Below are 20,401 nucleotides of genomic sequence, written 5' to 3'. Positions count from 1 at the left end.
AGGGGGTTTGTCACCTGCGTCCAGCTAGGACCCGCTCAATGGCGAGCTGGGATCTGAATGTGGTCTTGGCAGCTTTGSCAAAGCCGCTTTTCGAACCGTTGGAGTCTGCCTCCCCAAAACACCTCTCTATGAAGGAGGTTTTCTTGGTCGCGATTACTTCCATGTAGAGGGTGGGTGAGCTCCATGCTCTTTCAGTAAGTTCTGAGTGCTACCGGATAGACCCCGGGGGGGGGAGTATGTCTCTCTGCCCCAACCCTTCATTCCTCCCGAAGGTTCTGTCAGACAGGCATGTGAACATCCCTTTTATCCTGTCTGCTTACAACCCCTCCAGCAGTGGCGGGGGAGTCTGGGCCTCCCTCTGGCATGCTGTGCCCTGTGAGGGCACTGGCTGCCTATGTGGAGCGGACACGGTCAGTGAGAACAACAGACCAGCTCTTTGTCTGCTATGGTGAGAGCCCAGCCCCCAGGACTCTATCTTCATTGTAAAGGGGTTAAACACTGTTTCCCATGCTTGTTCAATGAACCATAAACAATTAATGAACATGCACCTGTGAAACGGTCGTTAAGACACTAACAGCTTACAGACGGTAGGCAATTAAGGTCACAGTTATGAAAACTTAGGACACTAAAGAGGCCTTTCTACTGACTCTGAAAAACACACAAAGAAAGATGCCCAGGGTCCCTGCTCATCTACGTGAACATGCCTTAGGCATGCTGCAAGGAGGCATGAGGACTGGCAGATGTGGCCAGGGCAATAAATTGCAATGTCCGTACTGTGAGACGCCTAAGACAGCGCTACAGGGAGACAGGACAGACAGCTGATCGTCCTCGCAGTGGCAGACCACGTGTAACAACACCTGCACAGATCGGTACATCCGAACATCACACCTGCGGACAGGTACAGGATGGCAACAACTGCCCGAGTTACACCAGGAACGCACAATCCCTCCATCAGTGCTCAGACTAACTGCAAAGGCTGAGAGAGGCTGGACTGGGGCTTGTAGGCCTGTGTAAGGCAGTCCTCACCAGACATCACTGGCAATAACGTCGCCTATGAGCACAAACCCACCGTCGCTGGACCAGACAGGACTGGCAAAAAGTGCTCTTCACTGACGTCACGGTTTTGTCTCACTAGGGGTGATGGTCGGAGTTGTGTTTTATCGTCGAAGAATCAGCGTTACACCGAGGCCTGTACTCTGGAGCGGGATCGATTGGAGTGGAGGGTCCGTCATGGTCTGGGGGGGTGTGTCACAACATCATCGGACTGAGCTTGTTGTCGTTGCAGGCAATCTCAATGCTGTGCGTTACAGGGAAGACATCCTCCTCCCTCATGTGGTACCCTTCCGCAGACTCATCCTGACATGACCCTCCAGCATGACAATGCCACCAGCCATACTGCTCGTTCTGTGAGTGATTTCCTGCAAGACAGGAATGTCAGTGTTCTGCCATGGCCAGAGAAGAGTAAGGATCTCAATCCCATTGAGCACGTCTGGGACCTGTTGGATCGGAGGGTGAGGGCTAGGGCCATTCCCCCCCAGAAATGTCCGGGAACTTGCAGGTGCCTTGGTGGAAGAGTGGGGCAACATCTGACAGCAAGAACTGGCAAATATGGTGCAGTCCATGAGGAGATGCACTGCAGTACTTAATGCAGCTGGTGGCCACACCAGATACTGACTGTTACTTTTGATTTTGAACCCACCCTTTGTTCAGGGACACATTATTCCATTTCTGTTAGTCACATGTCTGTGGATCTTGTTATGTTCATACAAATATTTACACATGTTAAGTTTCCTGAAAATAAACTCAGTTGACAGTGAGAGGACGTTTATATCTGGCCTAATCTAATATATTTTGGCCATAGATATGTAAAGCAGAAGGAGGAAAAGGAGTGAAATACTGGTACAACTTCCATACATTTCTCTATTTATTGCAATTTGCACAGTATTCAAAACATCTGAATTGAGGAATGAATGAATAGCCAGTGATTACCCCCCACTTTTTTTTAGGTAGGGCTACTAAATTTTTCTCATTGATCACCATTCCATAGCAATATCCCTTTGAATAGCTTCCATATAATGAAGTCTGATACAGAGGCAATCACATAAAACATACATTTAGATTTAAATGTTAACAATAATAGTTTAGTTGCACCTCTTATCACAGTGAACCTATGTGAGAACAACCAATTTGGAGTGTCCAAACTCCATCACCTGGACCTGGCCATAACTACAAGTAAACAATGATGCAGGTTATTCATCCACAAGATCCAAATGTTTCTGAAATCTGCATTTTCGTGCATATATTGTGTCATCTTCAAGACCCACACATCCTTCAAAAACAATTAGCTAAACAATAATCAGCATTTTATTGCTTGTTGGCTCCAGTTGTCCCAGCTGCATTGCTATTAACTGAAGCATATYCCAGTACAGGGGGATAAACAAAGGTATGGTGTGAATCATAGTTTTAACTCAAACTCTTAACTGACATAACTGATTATATCTAATAGCATGTATTGAAACAATATTATTTGCTTAATACCTGTAGCTAMTTTTTAGTCTGTGTAGCACTAGAAAATCATCAGTAACATTTGCCCTTACTGAAAAGTAACCTTTAGATTTAAAAAAAAGTATTTGGCCAATGCATTTTGTTTTTAAGATAATGACTMAAATAAATATACAGTGTGCTAAAGTATTTAAATATATACAAACATACAAAATGTTCCAGTCTATACAGTACAATAGATTGGACAAAACTGACCCCCCCAAAAAAATATTATCTTCAGCTAAACATTGGATTGAAACTGTTTATGCTCAAAAAAAATAAACAGTATCAGTGGCAGATCATTTATTTAAAAAGTCCCAATTCAGAAAAAATGAATTGTAAGATGTGATGCTTCTCATTTCCTCAGGATAGGACACAGTTTTGATCTGAGAATCCTTCGGGAGAATAGAAAAAGTATATTTTGGAGTTTGCTTCACAAATGCAGTCAATAGAGTTTAGACTGTACAAAATAAATAACTAAGATCAATGTGTTCGTGACACTGGGATGTTTAGAAAAAACGGGAGATTCTGGTCTCTGACAGCATCCCAACAGTCAAGTGTCTTRTGATTAGTTCACATGCTCATTCCAGCTTGTCATCCACTGCTTTTTCTCAAAGGAATCCAGCTTGGCTTTCCGGTCTTTGAACTGATGAGCCTCTTTCCTTATCCGTACAGCATGGTATCTTGGAACACTGTCATCATGTTCGGAACGTTTGAAAAATCCACACTGGCAAGAGAAAAGCAAAGATAATTATTAATTCGGCATTTTATAGACTTGTATCAACCTGAACATGCAAATACAACACACATAATGCTCAAGCAAATCAGAGAGGCAATCCAAAGAGAGTTTTGTGTGAGAGCATGCTTCGCATGGTAAGAGTAGTATTCAAAATAGCATTTCCAAACAGCCAGGCTGACAAAGCAGAAACCTATAAAAATGAAGAAACTTCAAAGCACACAAGAAATAGTGGTTGATAGGTGTGAAATGTAGGAAAATGTAATAACTGCTCATTTGGGGGGGGGGGACATTGAACGCTGACCTAATTCAAACACACATACATGAACAAATGTCTGAACACCCTATCAAAGCTTGTTGAACATACTCCAATTGGAATAATGATCAATTATAGTACAAACTACATTGGTCTATGTATGTGTCTCTGACTTTTTGCACTCGAGACGTGCGGAAGTAAGCATTTCCTTTAAAGCAAAAGTGAGTTAGTGTTTAAGCCCACACGCCATGCTGACTGCAATGCCCATTTTACCCCAGGTCTGAGCGCAGAGATCGGGCACTATGCCTCAGTAGTGAGTTTCTCTTTATCAGAGGCCTGAACATGGATCTGAGCCTTGTGATACGCTGCATCGTACTGGTCTTGTGGGGCTCTCTTGAAGAAGCCACACTAAAGGAGAGCGAGGGTGATGAATCATTCGGAAACAATATGAGAACATAGATATACTATAATACTACCTGAATGAATAATGATTCAATGTTGCATGTGTCTACTAATAGCTCAGAGTACAATACAGTGAATATGTTGGTAAATGTGTTGCGGTTGAAGACCATGCCTACCTTCCAGAGTAGAAACACTAGCAATGCCAACATCAGAATACCAGCCAGGACAGCCACAAGGATGATCCACCATGGAACGCCACCATACTGGGTTACTGCCTTCTCTGGAAACACCGTGACTCTCACCTGCATGGGTACAAGAAGAAACAGTCGGTTTATTTCGATTTGTTACACATACATTCTAAAATTGTATTGATCRGTGAAGGTGTCATTGTGTGAGTGGATGATAACGGATGTCAAGAGTTCTTCTGTGCCACACACCTGAGTCTCAGCATTCCTGAGAACCATATTCTTTGCAGGAGCATCAAGGCTGATGGAAGCTTTCACAATTATATCAAGATAGTTCAAAGAGGCATAATTCTGTTTCAAAACAAAGGCTTTCAATGTTAGAGAATGACTGAATTAATCGTATCTGCTATTTAGGGCTATTTTGAAAAGCAAATAGCACAGGCATGTTGTTTCTCACCTCAAGGAAGGTAGCGTTCCACAGACGGCATCGCAGCGCAATCACTGCACTACTGTCCAAGCCCTGTAGAGGGCACTTGATCACCACACATCTAGCGTCATAGCCATTGCCACACATCTGAGGAACATAACCTTTTGTCAGACGGACAGCGTGTCATTATTGATCTATTTTTAAATGCAAGTGAAAGTGTGTTTACCAAAATCTTGTGCTTTTTTTGGTCCAATAAAGTAATTTTGCCTCCAGATTTTTTGCCTCCAACTTCCCGCTTTTTCCTAGATGTGCTGGACTCCTAAAAAATAAATAAACTCWTCACAAGTTAGTGATTCAAACTTGAATGTCTTAACGCTTAATCTCTGGCTGATTTTGCTTTTCCACAAATGCATCAAGTACAGTGAAACTTCAGTAGGAAAGTATTACCTGAATGTGTTTGAGAGAGTTGATCTCAGTCTCTGGGGAGCAGCGGATCTCTTCCAGGCCAGTACTGCTGATCTTAACCAGATATAACAGCCATTTCCCATCCACATTCTCTTTGGGCCACTGGATGTTCAACGAGGCTGTGCCAAAGGACTTCAACGGCTTACCCAAATTGATTATCTGGAGGTATAATATTAAAACATGTTACATCACGGTCAAACTCAGACAAAGTGATATTGAGAAACTGAGATCAGCAGACAACGATAATTACCTTAAATTCATAATCAATCAAACTGCCGATCTCCTCYTCTGTCTTGATGGCACTCTCTCCTTTCACRKCACCCCCAAAATACACCTGGGAGGGTCTCGCAACTCTGATTGATAAACAAACCACATATTAGTGGACTACATTTGTATTCATTATGGATCTCCATTAGCACTCTTTCTGGGGTCCGGCGGAATTAAGGCAGTTATACAATTTTAAAAACATTACAATACATTCATTACAAAATTCACAACACACTAAGTGTGGGCCCTCAGGCCCATAATCCACTACCACATATCTACAACACAAAATATATTTGTTTGTTTGTTTGTGTGTGTATAGTGTGCATGTTACCGTGTGTGTATGCATGTGTCTGTGTGTGTTACTTCACAGTCCCCGCTGTTCCATAAAGTGTATTTTTACCTGCTTTTTAAATCTGATTCTACTGCTTGCYTCAGTTATCTGATGTGTAATAGWGTTCTATGTAGTCATGGCTCTATGTAGTGCTGTGTGCCTCCATAGTCTGTTCTGAACTGTGAARAGACCTCTGGTGGCATGTCTTGTGGGGTATACATGGGTGTCCGAGCTGTGTGCTAGTATTTTAAAAACCGACAGCTCGGTACCTTCAGCTTGTCAACATGTCTTACGAAAGCAAGTAATGATGATGTCAATCTCTCTTCCMCTTTGAGCCATGCGAGATTGACATGGATKTCATTAATGTTCGCTCTCCGTGTACTTTTAAATAAATCAGATCAAAAAAGTATTTGAAATSGAGTTGATGCAGTAGTCAACAAGTGGACATGTTAGAAACACTACTTACCCTGCAACAGAAAGTAACAGCTCAATCACTACTTTAGCCTTTGCTTTCACTCTTCCCATGTTGTCCTGTGTACTGGTCCTGAAAGTAGAGAAGTGACACATAAGTGTTTGTTATCCTCTTAAAATGTAACGGCAAAATATAGATTTCCGCCTGAAATAGACATACCCAAAAGTAAGTGCTGTTCGTGTGTAATTACATGCTTCCGACATGCAGAAACTTTGTATATTTGGAAAGAAGACATCTGGGAGATGAGGAAATGATTAGAAGATCGATAGCTTACACAAGAACAAGCACACACAAAATGCGTTTTTATTGTTCTTTTGATGGTCATCTTTCATTGACCATCTAGCTATAAGTGAATTATTGATGACTAGAGCTGGAAACACATCAGATGGATTCCACAACATGTGAACAATATCAGAAAAAATTGGCTTGATAGACCTGACAACTAGAAATGGGCAGATGTTTTTAGTAAGTGGTGTCAGGTGTGGTCACGGGACATTTCCAAGTGTCCCTAAACCTCTCCAAAGTGGCATATGTCTGTAAATTAGATAATTCCAGTGCTATTACATATTTGCAATCCCTAAATGCTATTTGTTCAGTATAAAAACTATTTCTACCATATCAACCTCACTTCAAACATTGTGGTGGTGTTATGGGTTAGCCAGGGTACAATTCAGTGTCCTTTCAASCTCTCCAAAATGTCTGAATGTGGTAATTGCACTGTTTTTRCCAAATGGATGTGYCTTAAAGTTATTGTTAACTATAAGAACAACATTTCTACAACACCAACGTCTCTCAAACATTGTGGTGGTGTCGGGGGACATAAGKGTTTTTCCAACMTCTCCAAAGTGCCTGAACGTTTAGCCTAGGCATATCCAATGTATTGGTCCCASATTCAAATGAACTGTTTAYAAAAACAATATTAAAGCAACATGTATATATAAAATTTATTCTGAAACACAAACTTGGTTACGCATGTGTCCTTCACTAGAAAACGTGCAAAAATAGAAAGAATAGAAACTATTTACAAATGGCATTCGTGTTCGTTTTTACATCCCAGATGATTAGATTTCACCATAGCTTGTGCATGTCAATAGTCTTTGAAGCAGTCCCTCTCTGCCAGGAAACAAAAAGTGATCTGGCATTTCACCCCCCCCCCTAATTGGGACCCTAATTCAGCCATTTCCAACACCAGCTGCTCTCAGAAGGCCAACTGGGAGAGAGGGGTTTGACCTTTTGCTTTGGCCATCTGCTTGTGGAGAATGAAAGCATTTACTGTAGCAATGTCCACAAAGTGGTAAACAAAAGTCTTATACCACTTCCTGGTCTTGTGGAGGACCTGGTAGTAGCCTATCAGAGCATCAGATACGTCGACACCCCCCATGCTGTCATTGTAGTCCTTCACAGAAACGGGGACATTCTTCCTCACCCATGCCACATTAGCATTTTTCACCCTCCTTGAGACATGGTTGTTATTAAATGCCTTATGCTGTGTGGTGAGCATGGTTACTTCCATAGTGTCTATCCATTTGACAAAAAGCAGCTTATTAGTCCTGATCCAACATATAGTACCACTCTTCGCTGTCTTTGTCATGCCGTTTACCTTGGTCTTAGGGAAACCCGATTCAGTTCGGATGAATGGTGCCACAAGCCCTCATTTTCTTTTTCAAGAGGTCTATGAAAAGCATGGGACTAGTATAAAAATGGTCCACAAAGAGCTTGTACTCACTGCCAAGTAAGGGGAAGTCCATCAGCTGCATARCAGAGTCATAACTGAGGCCCTTCCCACTGGGTGTGATCACCTTGCCTTCAAAGATGAAAAAGTTTCACGTGTAGGCAGAGGCTGAATCGGCACAAAGAGCTYGTAGCCCCATTTGGTTGGCTTATTTTTCATATATTGCTTCAAGCCAATTCGAGCCTTTGAGGCAACCATGCGCTCAACTATAGATAGATTTTGAGCAGGCTGGAAATAAGTTTTGCATGTCTCCACCATGTCATGATAAAGGGGCTTGACTCTTACAAGACGATCATACCCTGCAGTCCCTTTCTTCTGGTCATTCTCCTGATCYTTTTGTGGGTCACTCATGTGAAGAGCACAGTTGATGACCCAGAATCGTTTTTCACCTACGATGGAGGTGGGGAACTCGAACCGATAGAGTGGGGACTTGCTCCAGTTGTCAACTAGTCTTGATACCTTTACCAGTCCCATGTAAATCACCAAGTACATGTAGTTGAGCATGTCAGCCATTGTGACAGGTTTCCAAGACATCTTCCTTCCCCCCTGCTGCTTCTTGTCGGTATTTCTAATTAGTGTTCCCAGTACAGAGGTGTTAAAGTAAAGCTGAAAMAGCTGTAAGGGTATGTTTCATCACTAACCAACTGTGGGCCTTCAGGTCGTTTGRGTTTAAACCTAAATTGTTCTGGCCCCTCATCATCTTGAAGGACTGTATAGCACCTGTMCTCAGTTTCATCTCCCTCTGTTGTGCTGCTTCCACCGCCTCTCCCTCTGCCTCTCCCTCTTCTCTGTTGAGGCCTCGATCTTCTCCCTGCCTCCGCACCTCCAGATGAACTTGCAGAGAGGGGAGTGGTGCCAGGGCCTGCAGTGGGGGTGGTTGAAGAGGAGTGGGGCCTTTGTCGAGTGGTGGATTTAGAACCATCAGACGGGGTAATTGACATAGCAGTGGGGGGTGAAGACCTTCACCGGCTGGGCGCTTACTGGGAAGGGTGGCTCCCAAACATCATCATCCAAATCCTCTGCATCTTCCACTCTGTGGGGAATAAAATAAATKGATATTTTGTTGTAAGACACACAGAATTACTGTTGACTAAATTTACCAAACAACATTAMTGTAAAGTAAAAACACCAAGCSTAMATTTGATCTAGACAGTGACTCACAAAGATGGTGTAAAGCACACACAATGCAAACAGTAACACTTTGGAGACAAAGGTAGAGGTGAGAACCACAGAGAAAGTGAAAGGAAAAGGGGGATGTCTTCAGCATTTATAACCCCTCTGAATAAACAATGGCCATAAGAGTTTAGTGGCCTCTCCAGATTTACAAGGATGAAACTTAGAACAGCAAACAAATATGAAACATAGACAATCACTACTTTGGAATTATGGAATTATATAACATTGAAATTACTTGTTACTTAGGCCTATGTAAACTAAATCCAAAGCACAAAAAGCAGACAACTTATAAAAACTGAAATACATCTAGTAAATTAGCTATGTAAAGCCATGGAAATAATTTACTTACAGATCTAAAAGTGGATCGAATCCTTCTAGAAAGCAATCTTCGTCGGCCGAGTCGAAATCCTCGTTGTYCAAATCGCTCCCCYGATCCGAGTCCAACTCCAGAATTTTATTTAAAACTTCTATGTCGATATACTTATTCATAGCGCCTTCTTTTTAGGTTCCTGTTAGATATATTTATTTTAGTTACTTCACTTCGACAYCCTTTTTATTTTCTTGAGAAGCCATTTTTTATGAAAAAGCGATTAAATATGTTTACAATGTAATGTGGCGTGCTTGGTACGTCTCGTCCTCTGAGCCAGGTAGCAATTGTTCGCATCACGCAWAAAAGGTTCTAGACCTTGCTTTGTCCCACCCAAGTAAACTGCATATCCCTTGAAAGCGTATCTCATTGGCTACAAGACTGTCATGTTGTCATAGTAGCCAATCTCCCGTGTAATGGATGCCTACAGCGCGTAAGCAGGGAACATATTTTTGATACGCAAATATAGTCACTCGGTAGACATTCGATGTTGCCATTAAGTCATACATCATCAGATAACATTGGCTGGATTTGTTTCTACCAACCTACAGATTAATTTGATACCCCCCCATGTAGTTATAGCTCAAAAACAGACCAAATCGAAGCTTACCTTGTAAGATGTTTGGTGAAAACGTTGTGTAAAACACACATTTTGACTCTCGGGGCTGGTGATCAATAACAGTAGGTCAGTCAGACAAATAAGATATCCTAATGATCTGTGAAGCCCCRGATTTCGGTGTGTATCAACGCATTCCTTGTTTATTTTGTTCATGCTTCACAACGCTAACTGGCAGGTAGCCTAGTGGTTGGAGTGTTGGACTTGTAACCGAAAGGTTGCAAGATCGAATCCCCGAGCTGACAAGGTAAAGAAAACAAAAACTGTCGCTCTGCCCCTGAACAAGGCAGTTAAACCACTAGGCCSTCATTGAAAATAAGAATATGTTCTTAACTGACTTGACTAGTTAAATAAATAAATGTCAAAAATAGCGTAGCAGTCATCAACCCTTATAAATGTGTATGCCCATATATGGTATTAAGTCACACCAAAGATTTAAAGGTACAAGATACTGGCCAAGATACTCAGCTTTCCACAGACACCATACTTTTGCAGATAGGGGCTACCGTTCTCATACCAGACTGAATTGAAGAAAAAAGGATTTATACAAGGCCACCAAGTCAATCACCTTTGTGAAAAAATAATAGTGCTACTTACGTTTGAAGCTGAAGGTCAATATTAATTTCTGCAGTATTGAGAGAGATACCAGCAGTGCTCAAGATTATGTAGAAGGTAACCTGGAAACACATTGCATCCAAATATTTCATAACATTCACCACGCGTGAGCCACACAATGACAGAATAATAAAAATACTGTAATGAAAACAAGTGCATAGCCTACCTCTGAATCTCTCTTGAATGGATTCCCCAGTTCACACTCTGTTTGGGAGCCATTCTGATTGGCTAAACAGAGAACCGGTTTATCCCTCTGGAGAACAAGAACTCATTACAATGTTATTACTTGAAGGATAGCAAAAATTTGGCATGCTGAAATAAACCAGAGTCACTTCACTTACTGTCATTTTCTGAGAGCGGAAACCGGAGTATGAGAGAGCGTTGGGGAAMATCCCCACCAGCTTAGCCTCATGGGCATCATCCCCATTTCTGTTCTTCACTGTCACCTCCAGAGCTATGTCCTTCTGATCACTGAGGGATATCACTGGTAGCCCATTCTCCCTGGATAAAAACAAAACATTGCCTTATACCTCTTCCTCWKATTCATGGTTTTCTTTTCCAAATCTTATCATGAAAGTCCCAGAATGTATATGCACTAAGAATGTTTGTTCATACTCACATAGGTAATGGGGGAAATAGATCTTGGTTGAGCTCTTTGGAGCAGAATCTGTACTCCAGTTGTAAGCTACTCTGGCAAATATTATCATTTCCGCATCCCTCCTTTAAGAAGTTCACCTGTAATGAAGCAAGATCAAGCTTATTTTCAATGCATCTGACAGTAAATCCATTCTAAACTTTACTGAATTCCAATCACTCCGAGACATTCAATGACATCATGAATCATGTGTAACAGTTGGGAAATGATGGTTACCTCAGTGACGACCTTACTTGGCTGGGAGTTGTCAAGAATAGGCACAAGCTGGGGGAGAACGTTCTGCCTCTTCTGACGCTTGGTACCCTGGATTCCCAATGACACCTCAATGGGAATACCATGCAGCTTGTCCCTAATGTTATCCTACAGACAGAGAAAACAATTATGTGCACCATCTCCCTTCTAGCTATCATTCTAGAATCCCAAGAGGGTTAGAAGAATACCAAATACTATACCTGCAGTTTGATATTTGTCTTAGTGCAAGCTCTTTTATGTTGTCCCCGTAGGTCCAGAGTTCCGGTCGATTGGAAGTCCTGGTCGGTGCGAGACTTGTTGAGGAAGAGGATCCTAGAGGGAAGCCCTTGCTTCCTGCGATCTGCTTCAGCCTCAAATGCATAGCGGATAGCTGTAAGGAAACATTCCAGAGCAACAGTATGTATTACGTAAGGACAAAGGGATTCAGGACTTTCAGGGCTATGACAAATTATGCCAATTGGCTGAGGTGAAAGAAGAGAGAGGCTTCACTTACTTAGTTTTGGGCTGTAAGATACAGGGTTTGCTTTATAGGTGAAACATGCCTCCACGGTCAAGCTATAGACAACAAACGGATTATAATTCAATTGTGTTAATAGGAAACAAATCTACAGAAGCGCAAAGATGTCAGACACATTTTCAAACATGAGTAGTCATCAAATCCCATCAACACCTTACCAGATGCTGTTGCCACAGGTTTTCTTTGTGAAGTCAATTTCCTTTGGAGTAATTTTGACATCCTTCTTAATGCTAATAATTGGCCTTGCCCTAAAAAAAAAGAGTTGTTACGTGAGTTGTTACTGTATGTGTTATCGTGAAATGTATTTGTGAGGTCGTAACTGGATTGTTGTARATAGCCTAACAAGATCATTACCTGTAAACGAGAACTGTATCTGAGAGAGACCCAATAGCTATATCAGGATAGGAATTCTTATCTAAATCCATATTCCCAGCCAGAGAATATCCAAATAATCTGATGTTGTTGGGCATTCCCTCAAGGATCTAAAATGACAAATAAATCAATAAGTGAAAATGGGATGCAGCAGTGATGTCGTTCCACTACGTCAACAAGCATATCCTTTGACCAATAAAACACTGCATAACCAACCTGTGCAGGCTTGGTGTTGATTCCATTAGCAGAACCATGGTAAATGTACACTTTTCCTGCCCCGGCATCAGCGTAGGGWGCTCCAACAGCAATGTCTGTAAAAGAGAAGCCATTTAGCTATGGAATGTTATGACACAAACACAGAAAGGTCAGAAATAAGTACAGACGCCAGGTTCCCACCTTGATAGGAGTCCTGATTGATGTCACCGATGTTCTCCACTGCCAGCCCAAACATTGAGTCTTTGGTTCCATTGAGGCGGATTGGGGTGATCTTGTCCCACTTTCCTGCCTGGTTGATGTAGACATAAACAGCTCCTCCAAAGTCTCCCTCTTTCATGAAGAACTGAGGGGCTCCCACAACAATATCCTGCCACCTGGGATGCAAAAAGTAAAGACCAAATGTGAAACATAAGTTACAATATCCATGTAGGTTTGATGACATAATACAGGGTTCCACCAATAGGCGGGTGATTTTATACTTAACAAAAATATAAACGCAACAATTTAAAAGATTTTACTTAGTTACAGTTCATATAAGGAAATCAGTCAAATGTGGATTTCACATGACTGGGCAGGGGTGCAGCCAGGCCCACCCACTGGGGAGCCAGGCCCAGCCAMTCAGAATGAGTTTTCCCCACAAAAGGGCTTTATTACATACAGAAAAACTCCTCAGTTTCACCAGCTGTCCGGGTCGCTGGTCTCAGATGATCCCACAGGTGAAGAAGCCGGATGTGGATGTCCTGGGCTGGCATGGTTACACGTGTGCTGCGGTAGTGAGGCTGATTGGACGTACTGCTAAATCCTCAAAAACAACGTTGGAGGCGGCTTATGGTAGAGAAATGAACATTAAWTTCTCTGGCAACAGCTCTGGTGGAGAACCCTGCAGTTAGCCAGYCAATTGCATGCTCCCTCAAAACTTGAGACATCTGTTGCRTTGTGTTGTGTGATAAAACTGCACATTTTAGAGTGGCCTTTTATTGTCCCCAACACAGGGTGCACCTGAGCAATGATCATGCTGTTTTATCAGCTTCTTGATATGCCTCACCTGTCAGGTGGATGGATTATCTTGTCAAAGGAGAAATGCTCACTAACAGGGATGTACACAAATTTGTGCACAAAATTTTAGAGTTTTTTTTTGTTGTTGCGCGTATAGTAACATTTCTGGGATATTTTATTTCAGCTCATAAAACATGGCACCAACACTTTACATGTTGCGTTTACATTTTTGTTCAGTATATTTGGCCCCACAAGTTTTCTGAGTAAAAAAWAAAAAGTTTTGGGGGGGATATAATTTTCCTAAAATCACCAGGAAATCATCTCAAAGTGATTTTAATTCAGGAAATCTGCTCCCAAGTATTCACACTGTGATCGTATCCCAATTAGAGCCCTGCACAGGCATGAATTTTAAACCCGAGCCCTACCCATGCCCACAATGTTCATGCCCTACCCTACCCAGGCCGATTGTTTCTGCCAAATTTAAGGCTCGGCCCGGCCCGGMMCCAGAAATAACTTCCTCCAWTAGTAAATCCATTAGCTGCTCCTCTCTGTGTGTCACTCACTCCCTGCACGCTGCTCACTCTGCATGCACTCTGCTCATGGCGGCTCTGGGTCTGTAAGTACCCATAGCAACRGCTCCGCTTGGGCTGCTCTGCTCAATGATGAGACATGAAAGCAGTTAGCTGTTAGCTACTTTTCATCACTGTAAACTCCGACAAAACTCAAGGAACATTATAATTTTCGGTGAAATCTCTCCCATCTTACATTTGACGAGGTTGAAGGACTTCTACGACGCAGCAGGGCACGAGCAAATGGCTCAGCTTCAAAATGTTAGTGATCAAKTTAGTGATACCCAAGCCCTGCCCATATCCTAGTTATCTATGAAAAAACAGGCCCTACATGGCACTAACCCAATGTATAATGTCGGGGCCGTCAGACTCAGCTTGGGTAGCAGAGCTCTAATCCCAATGTAATCAAGGTTTGAAATKATTCTGTTTATGCCAAATACTGTATCTGTTTGGGCTTCTTGAAGTGAATTTGCAGTGTACAAATTATTTATAACTAAGTTCCAGCCCCCCAACCATCCGCTCAAGGAAAAATGGGCCCACGGCTGAATGTAATTGGGGACCCCTGACATAATGTATGGATAAGCCAAAACTGGAAAAGCAGAAGTCAACTTGTGTCACATACCCATCTCCATTCAGGTCGACCACAGCTACATCATATCCAAAAGAAGATGCCAGTCCAGGCCCTTCTAGAATGTACTCTGGGGAGAGTCTTGCGGACGCTTCATTCTCTTTTCTCAACAGGACCACAGCCCCACAGTGATTGGCTCGCGGTGCCCCAGACACAATGGTCAGGCCACGCCCCTTGGTGATGCTATGCCCAGAATCAATGGAAAACCCTGCAACATGAAATAAGAGGAATCTATGTATATATCTTATACTATGCATAATTCAGGCATTCATCTTTCATGAATAAATGAGTGAATTTGGGATGTAAAGAAAAACACAAGATGTGAAATATAGTAGTCATGTCATCTTGAAGCAACCAAGAAAACATATGTTGATATACATCTAAGTATCCCAGTAAAAACTGCAGTACATTCAAACATTACGTTGAAATAATTACATGGTAAAAATTCAGATTATAAACCATTCACAAGTTAGTGACCATGTACAGTGGGGAGAACAAGTATTTGATACACTGCCGATTTTGCAGGTTTTCCTACTTACAAAGCATGTAGAGGTCTGTAATTTTGATCATAGGTACACTTCAACTGTGAGAGACGGAATCTCTCACAGTTGAAGGATTTTTGTTTTAGATTCCGTCTCTCACAGTTGAAGTGTACCTATGATAAAAATTACAGACCTTTACATGCTTTGTAAGTAGGAAAACCTGCAAAATCGGCAGTGTATCAAATACTTGTTCTCCCCACTGTAGATGGAATGGTTAAGAGAGTATGTTTTAGCCACCTGGAAGTCACAAACCTAAGAAACTATTGGTCGTCACATCCAGACTTTTCTCAGGGCTGACCTGTAGAGAAGGCGACTTATACAGAAACTGATCAGCGTTGGCAGCAGACAAACTGGTCATRAACAGGATGCCTAAGCACAGAAAACACATAGTTCCCGCAGTCAAGGTTCAGACCTACTGTACCCACCTAARTAGCTGTTAGCAGGCACAGGGACCAGGTCAGGATCCAAGCGGTTCTCATCTCCAACTTCATAAGGCCCATCATCATAAAATCCCCTTTCCAACAAAGTGTTGTTCTTTTGCTCTACACGTACTATGCCTAGAGTGGTTGAGAGTGAGGGGTGAAAATGTCAACGGAATGGTGCTGGCTTAAATATGCTCAACAAAACAATATGAAATCTTCAACAATAATGACACAAGCAAAATGTAACTGGGTGAATTTCTTTTTTACAGGTGAAAATACAATTGTTTTGAAGGGCAATCCATGGTTGGACTTCTGAACTAATAAAATGTACCCATTCATTCTCGAAGAATGACTTATAAATGGCTCCTGAGCTTAGCTCAACTGTCGTACCCCATCAGAACCCAAAATATAAGCTTGTTCAATGTTTGTAAACAAAGTAAATGTAAACACACACTGTATAGCCTAAAAACATGGTTAAAACTWKAATTGTGAAATCATAGATGGTCAGTCCTTGCATCSATAGCTCTGTCTTTGAATTTGAGGGTGGTTACATTTATCCAGCCCCATCCCCCGCTTTTTACAGAAACAGTGGTCGGAAGAATGCTTGGTCATTGTTTCAACTGCTGATCGACACTTTAAAGCACAGTAAGGAAATGTCTGATGAAGTATGTTGCAAAGCCTTTCCTTACCTCTAGAGGGCATGTGAATCACAATATACTGCACAGCTCATTCTGCAGAGATTTAAATCTATTTATTGTACATCCACTGATTTTGATCGATTGAAGTAAATAGGTTTTGATAACTTACATTTACTTTTCACATTGTAMATTTTTTGTCATTTAGCAGATGTTCTCATCCAGAGCGACTTACAATGGCAACTTAATTGCATMCCTTATGAACAGACACCCACCTTTCCAGTTGTAGGCACCAGGCGCTCCAAACACCACGTAATGGTAGTCCTTGGTGAAAGTGGCAGCCAGACCCTGCTGRCAKGAGCCAAACCTCTCATGGCCTCTGGCTCTCCCCTCACAGAACCTCCAGTTCCCTCCATCTTCATCAGAGGATGCATCAATAGTGAGGTCCTGACTCAGGATGTAGCAGCGACCTGTGATGTCACGGGACTCCTGAGCAGTGTCCACAAACAGACGTCTCTGATAGCGGTGAGCACAGGTCTGCAATGACGAGACAGCGGAATCAGCATGCAAGACAGATCCTTAGCTGATGATACTGTAGATCTGACGCAACGTTCTGCACGACAGATATACAAMGCACTATGAACCTGGCTAGTAACACAGCAATGCACAGTATTCTCTGACACCGACTTACCACAATCTTCCCTCCGGGGCCCTGGCTGTTAACTGTCACCCCCATCCACTGGTTCTCCTTGTTCTCAACTCTCACATCCTCTGTGGGAATTTATGTTGATTCTCGCTTTAGAATGAATTTTACTTACAGTATATTGTGGTTAATAAAGCATAATGTTCAACCATATGTTGTGTAAGAAAGAGAAACAGAGAGAACCAGATTTGAGTAACACCTCACCTTCATTGTCAAAATCGATGCGGTCACAGTCATCGGATTCGGTGGTGATGTCACAACTGTACAGGCCACCGGTTATGTTGGCTCTCTGGTTAGCCAGTGCTTTGGCTCTTGGTGCTCCAATCAACAGTCTGCAAAAAAAAAAAAGTTTTTTCCAATTACTGTCTCTTTAAGATATTCATGGTCTATAGATGAATGTACTGTGACAATAGCAGATGTCAGAGATGTTTGGTAATCCTATACTGCAGCTGTCATATTCAATAATTCATATTGACCAAAGCGGTCAGTTTAGTAACCCAGAACTGGCCTGGATAACAGACACCATGTCAAACTGGCAAATATAGCACATGCCAACTACTTAATATTCAAACTGCCAGCAATCATAGTACTGTCTCATAGACTTGAAGAAATTGTGAACATGCCATTTGAGATGTGCCACAATTAAAATATGTTTTTTTGTATTTCATCTGGCTGTCAGTTAATGTCCTCAGAATAATTATTTTTGTGAACTTCTCATGTTCTGTCTCTGTAGTACAGTAGTCTACTGTGCTGTACAACTAGCACTAGGCAGAGAAACAGTATGATCTCATTTGGAGTATATTCAATCATATGATTGTCCTGTACAACATTAGTTCACTGACCACAACATATCCAAATCAGTGCCTAAGAGARTCTTAACAACCGCAGGGTACAATATCCTGCATGAATACGTTTTAGGGTTGAATAACTTGTAGAGCCATTTATTTATGCCCTATATTTATGCACAATACTTTATAAGAGCTGTGACTGACTGATTTTGCAATTAAATGTAATAGCTTAGGAGGGTTTTTAGGAATTGGCTGTACTTGGCACTTCACTAAATAAAAAAAGCATCCCTGTTAGGCTAACACTATAAAAAGGGGAACAAACAGAACAACCACAGTGAGACAAACACTTCAGCAGGACCTCTCTGGGTCATACTTTCCAGCCTGRACAGTGAGTGAGAGCCACAGCCACATACTAAGGAAMACTGAAAACATGATCAGATGCATCAATGAGAATGGCTAACAATACCGAAGCCTCCCACCATTAGCTCTGACAAATTGAAAACCCTAGTCATTGGCGACTCCATTACCCGCAGTATTAGACTTAAAAACAATTGCTGGTTGAAAACTGTTTTCTGCCCCTCCCAAACGATAGAATTTGTAGATAAGTGGCCCTCTTTCTGAGACGCACCCACAAACAGGACCAAATCAAATCAAATAATTTTATTAGTCACATACACATGGTTAGCAGATGTTAATGCGAGTGTAGCGAAATGCTTGTGCTTCTAGTTCCGACAATGCAGTAATAACCAACAAGTAATCTAACCTAACAATTCCACAACTACTACCTTATACACACACACAAGTGTAAAGGCTAAAGAATATGTACATAAAGATATATGAATGAGTGGTGGTACAGAACGCATGGCAAGATGCAGTAGATGGTATAGGTACGGTATATACATATGAGATGAGTACTGTAGGGTATGTAAACATAAAGTGCATAGTTTAAAGTGGCTAGTGGTACATGTATTACATAAAGATGGCAAGATGCAGTAGATGATATAGAGTACAGTATATACATATGAGATGGGTAATGTAGGGTATGTAAACATTATATTAAGTGGCATTGTTAAAGTGGCTAGTGGTACATTTTTACATAATTTCCATCAATTCCCATTTTTAAAGTGGCTGGAGTTGAGTCAGTATGTTGGCAGCGGCCGCTTAAATGTTAGTGGTGGCTGTTTAACAGTCTGATGGCCTTGAGATAGAAGCTGTTTTTCAGTCTCTCGGTCCCTGCTTTGATGCACCTGTACTGACCTCGCCTTCTGGATGATAGCGTGAACAGGCAGTGGCTTGGTGGTTGTTGTCCTTGATGATCTTTATGGCCTTCCTGTGACATCGGGTGGTGTAGGTGTCCTGGAGGGCAGGTAGTTTGCCCCCGTGGTGCGTTCTCAGACCTCACTACCCTCTGGAGAGCCTTACGGTTGTGGCGGAGCAGTTGCCTACCAGGCGTGATACAGCCCGACAGGATGCTCTCGATTGTGCATCTGTAGAAGTTTGTGAGTGCTTTTGGTGACAAGCCGAATTTCTTCAGCCTCCTGAGGTTGAAGAGGCGCTGCTGCGCCTTCTTCACAACGCTGTCTGTGTGGGTGGACCAATTCAGTTTGTCCGTGATGGGTACACCGAGGAACTTAAAACTTTCCACCTTCTCCACTACTGACCCGTCGATGTGGATAGGGGGGGCTCCCTCTGCTGTTTCCTGAAGTCCACAATCATCTCCTTGTTTTGTTGACGTTGAGTGTGAGGTTATTTTCCTGACACCACACTCCGAGGGCCTCACCTCCTCCCTGTAGCCGTCTCGTCGTGTTGGTAATCAAGCCTACCACTGTAGTGTCATCCGCAAACTTGATGATTGAGTGGAGGCGTGCATGGCCACGCAGTCGTGGGTGAACAGGGAGTACAGGAGAGGGCTCAGGAACGCACCCTTGTGGGGCCCAGTGTTGAGGATCAGCGGGGTGGAGATGTTGTTACCTACCCTCACCACCTGGGGGCGGCCCGTCAGGAAGTCCAGGACCCAGTTGCACAGGCGGGGTCGAGACCCAGGGTCTCGAGCTTGATAACGAGTTTGGAGGGTACTATGGTGTTAAATGCTGAGCTGTAATCGATGAACAGCATTCTCACATGGGTATTCCTCTTTGTCCAGATGGGTTAGGGCAGTGTGCAGTGTGGTTGCGATTGCGTCGTCTGTGGACCTATTGGGTCGGTAAGCAAATTGGAGTGGGTCTAGGGTGTCCGTAGGGTGAGGTGATATGGTCCTTGACTAGTCTCTCAAAGCACTTCATGATGACGGAAGTGAGTGCTACGGGGCGTAGTCGTTTAGCTCAGTTACCTTAGCTTTCTTGGGAACAGGAACAATGGTGGCCCTCTTGAAGCATGTGGGAACAGCAGACTGGATAAGGATTTGATTGAATATGTCCGTAAACACACCAGCCAGCTGGTCTGCGCATGCTCTGAGGACGCGGCTGGGAATGCCGTCTGGGCCTGCAGCCTTGCTGAGCCAAGCCTGGCCTGCTGAGGA

The 20,401-nt window shown here is 42.6% G+C and overlaps 1 protein-coding gene across 2 annotated transcripts in view; it reads right to left on the bottom strand.

The window, feature by feature from the left end:
- Positions 1-1,911: 1,911 nt before the first annotated feature.
- Positions 1,912-20,401, bottom strand: part of LOC111959772 (integrin alpha-6-like) — a 39,000-nt gene continuing 20,510 nt past the window's right edge. The window contains exons 2-26 of one of the 2 annotated variants that reach the window (XM_023981571.2): positions 17,300-17,427; positions 17,084-17,163; positions 16,668-16,929; positions 15,761-15,892; positions 14,788-15,001; positions 12,781-12,974; positions 12,601-12,695; positions 12,367-12,494; positions 12,171-12,260; positions 11,989-12,050; positions 11,696-11,865; positions 11,460-11,603; positions 11,208-11,323; positions 10,930-11,089; positions 10,755-10,841; positions 10,571-10,650; positions 6,077-6,154; positions 5,263-5,365; positions 4,995-5,171; positions 4,774-4,866; positions 4,578-4,694; positions 4,373-4,471; positions 4,112-4,237; positions 3,807-3,941; positions 1,912-3,268 (exon numbers count right to left, since the gene is read on the bottom strand). In XM_023981571.2, the coding sequence (XP_023837339.1) occupies positions 3,834-3,941; positions 4,112-4,237; positions 4,373-4,471; positions 4,578-4,694; positions 4,774-4,866; positions 4,995-5,171; positions 5,263-5,365; positions 6,077-6,154; positions 10,571-10,650; positions 10,755-10,841; positions 10,930-11,089; positions 11,208-11,323; positions 11,460-11,603; positions 11,696-11,865; positions 11,989-12,050; positions 12,171-12,260; positions 12,367-12,494; positions 12,601-12,695; positions 12,781-12,974; positions 14,788-15,001; positions 15,761-15,892; positions 16,668-16,929; positions 17,084-17,163; positions 17,300-17,427 (3,043 nt within the window). In that variant the 3' untranslated portion in view covers positions 1,912-3,268; positions 3,807-3,833. The remainder of the gene's footprint in view (positions 3,269-3,806; positions 3,942-4,111; positions 4,238-4,372; positions 4,472-4,577; positions 4,695-4,773; positions 4,867-4,994; positions 5,172-5,262; positions 5,366-6,076; positions 6,155-10,570; positions 10,651-10,754; positions 10,842-10,929; positions 11,090-11,207; positions 11,324-11,459; positions 11,604-11,695; positions 11,866-11,988; positions 12,051-12,170; positions 12,261-12,366; positions 12,495-12,600; positions 12,696-12,780; positions 12,975-14,787; positions 15,002-15,760; positions 15,893-16,667; positions 16,930-17,083; positions 17,164-17,299; positions 17,428-20,401) is intronic. The other variant, XM_023981570.2, reaches the window with a different exon arrangement.

This window comes from Salvelinus sp. IW2-2015, linkage group LG36 (genome assembly GCF_002910315.2).
Source record: "Salvelinus sp. IW2-2015 linkage group LG36, ASM291031v2, whole genome shotgun sequence".
Lineage (NCBI taxonomy): Eukaryota > Metazoa > Chordata > Actinopteri > Salmoniformes > Salmonidae > Salvelinus > Salvelinus sp. IW2-2015.
Note: the sequence above shows the minus strand (reverse complement) of the source record. Positions and strands in the feature narration are given on the sequence as shown.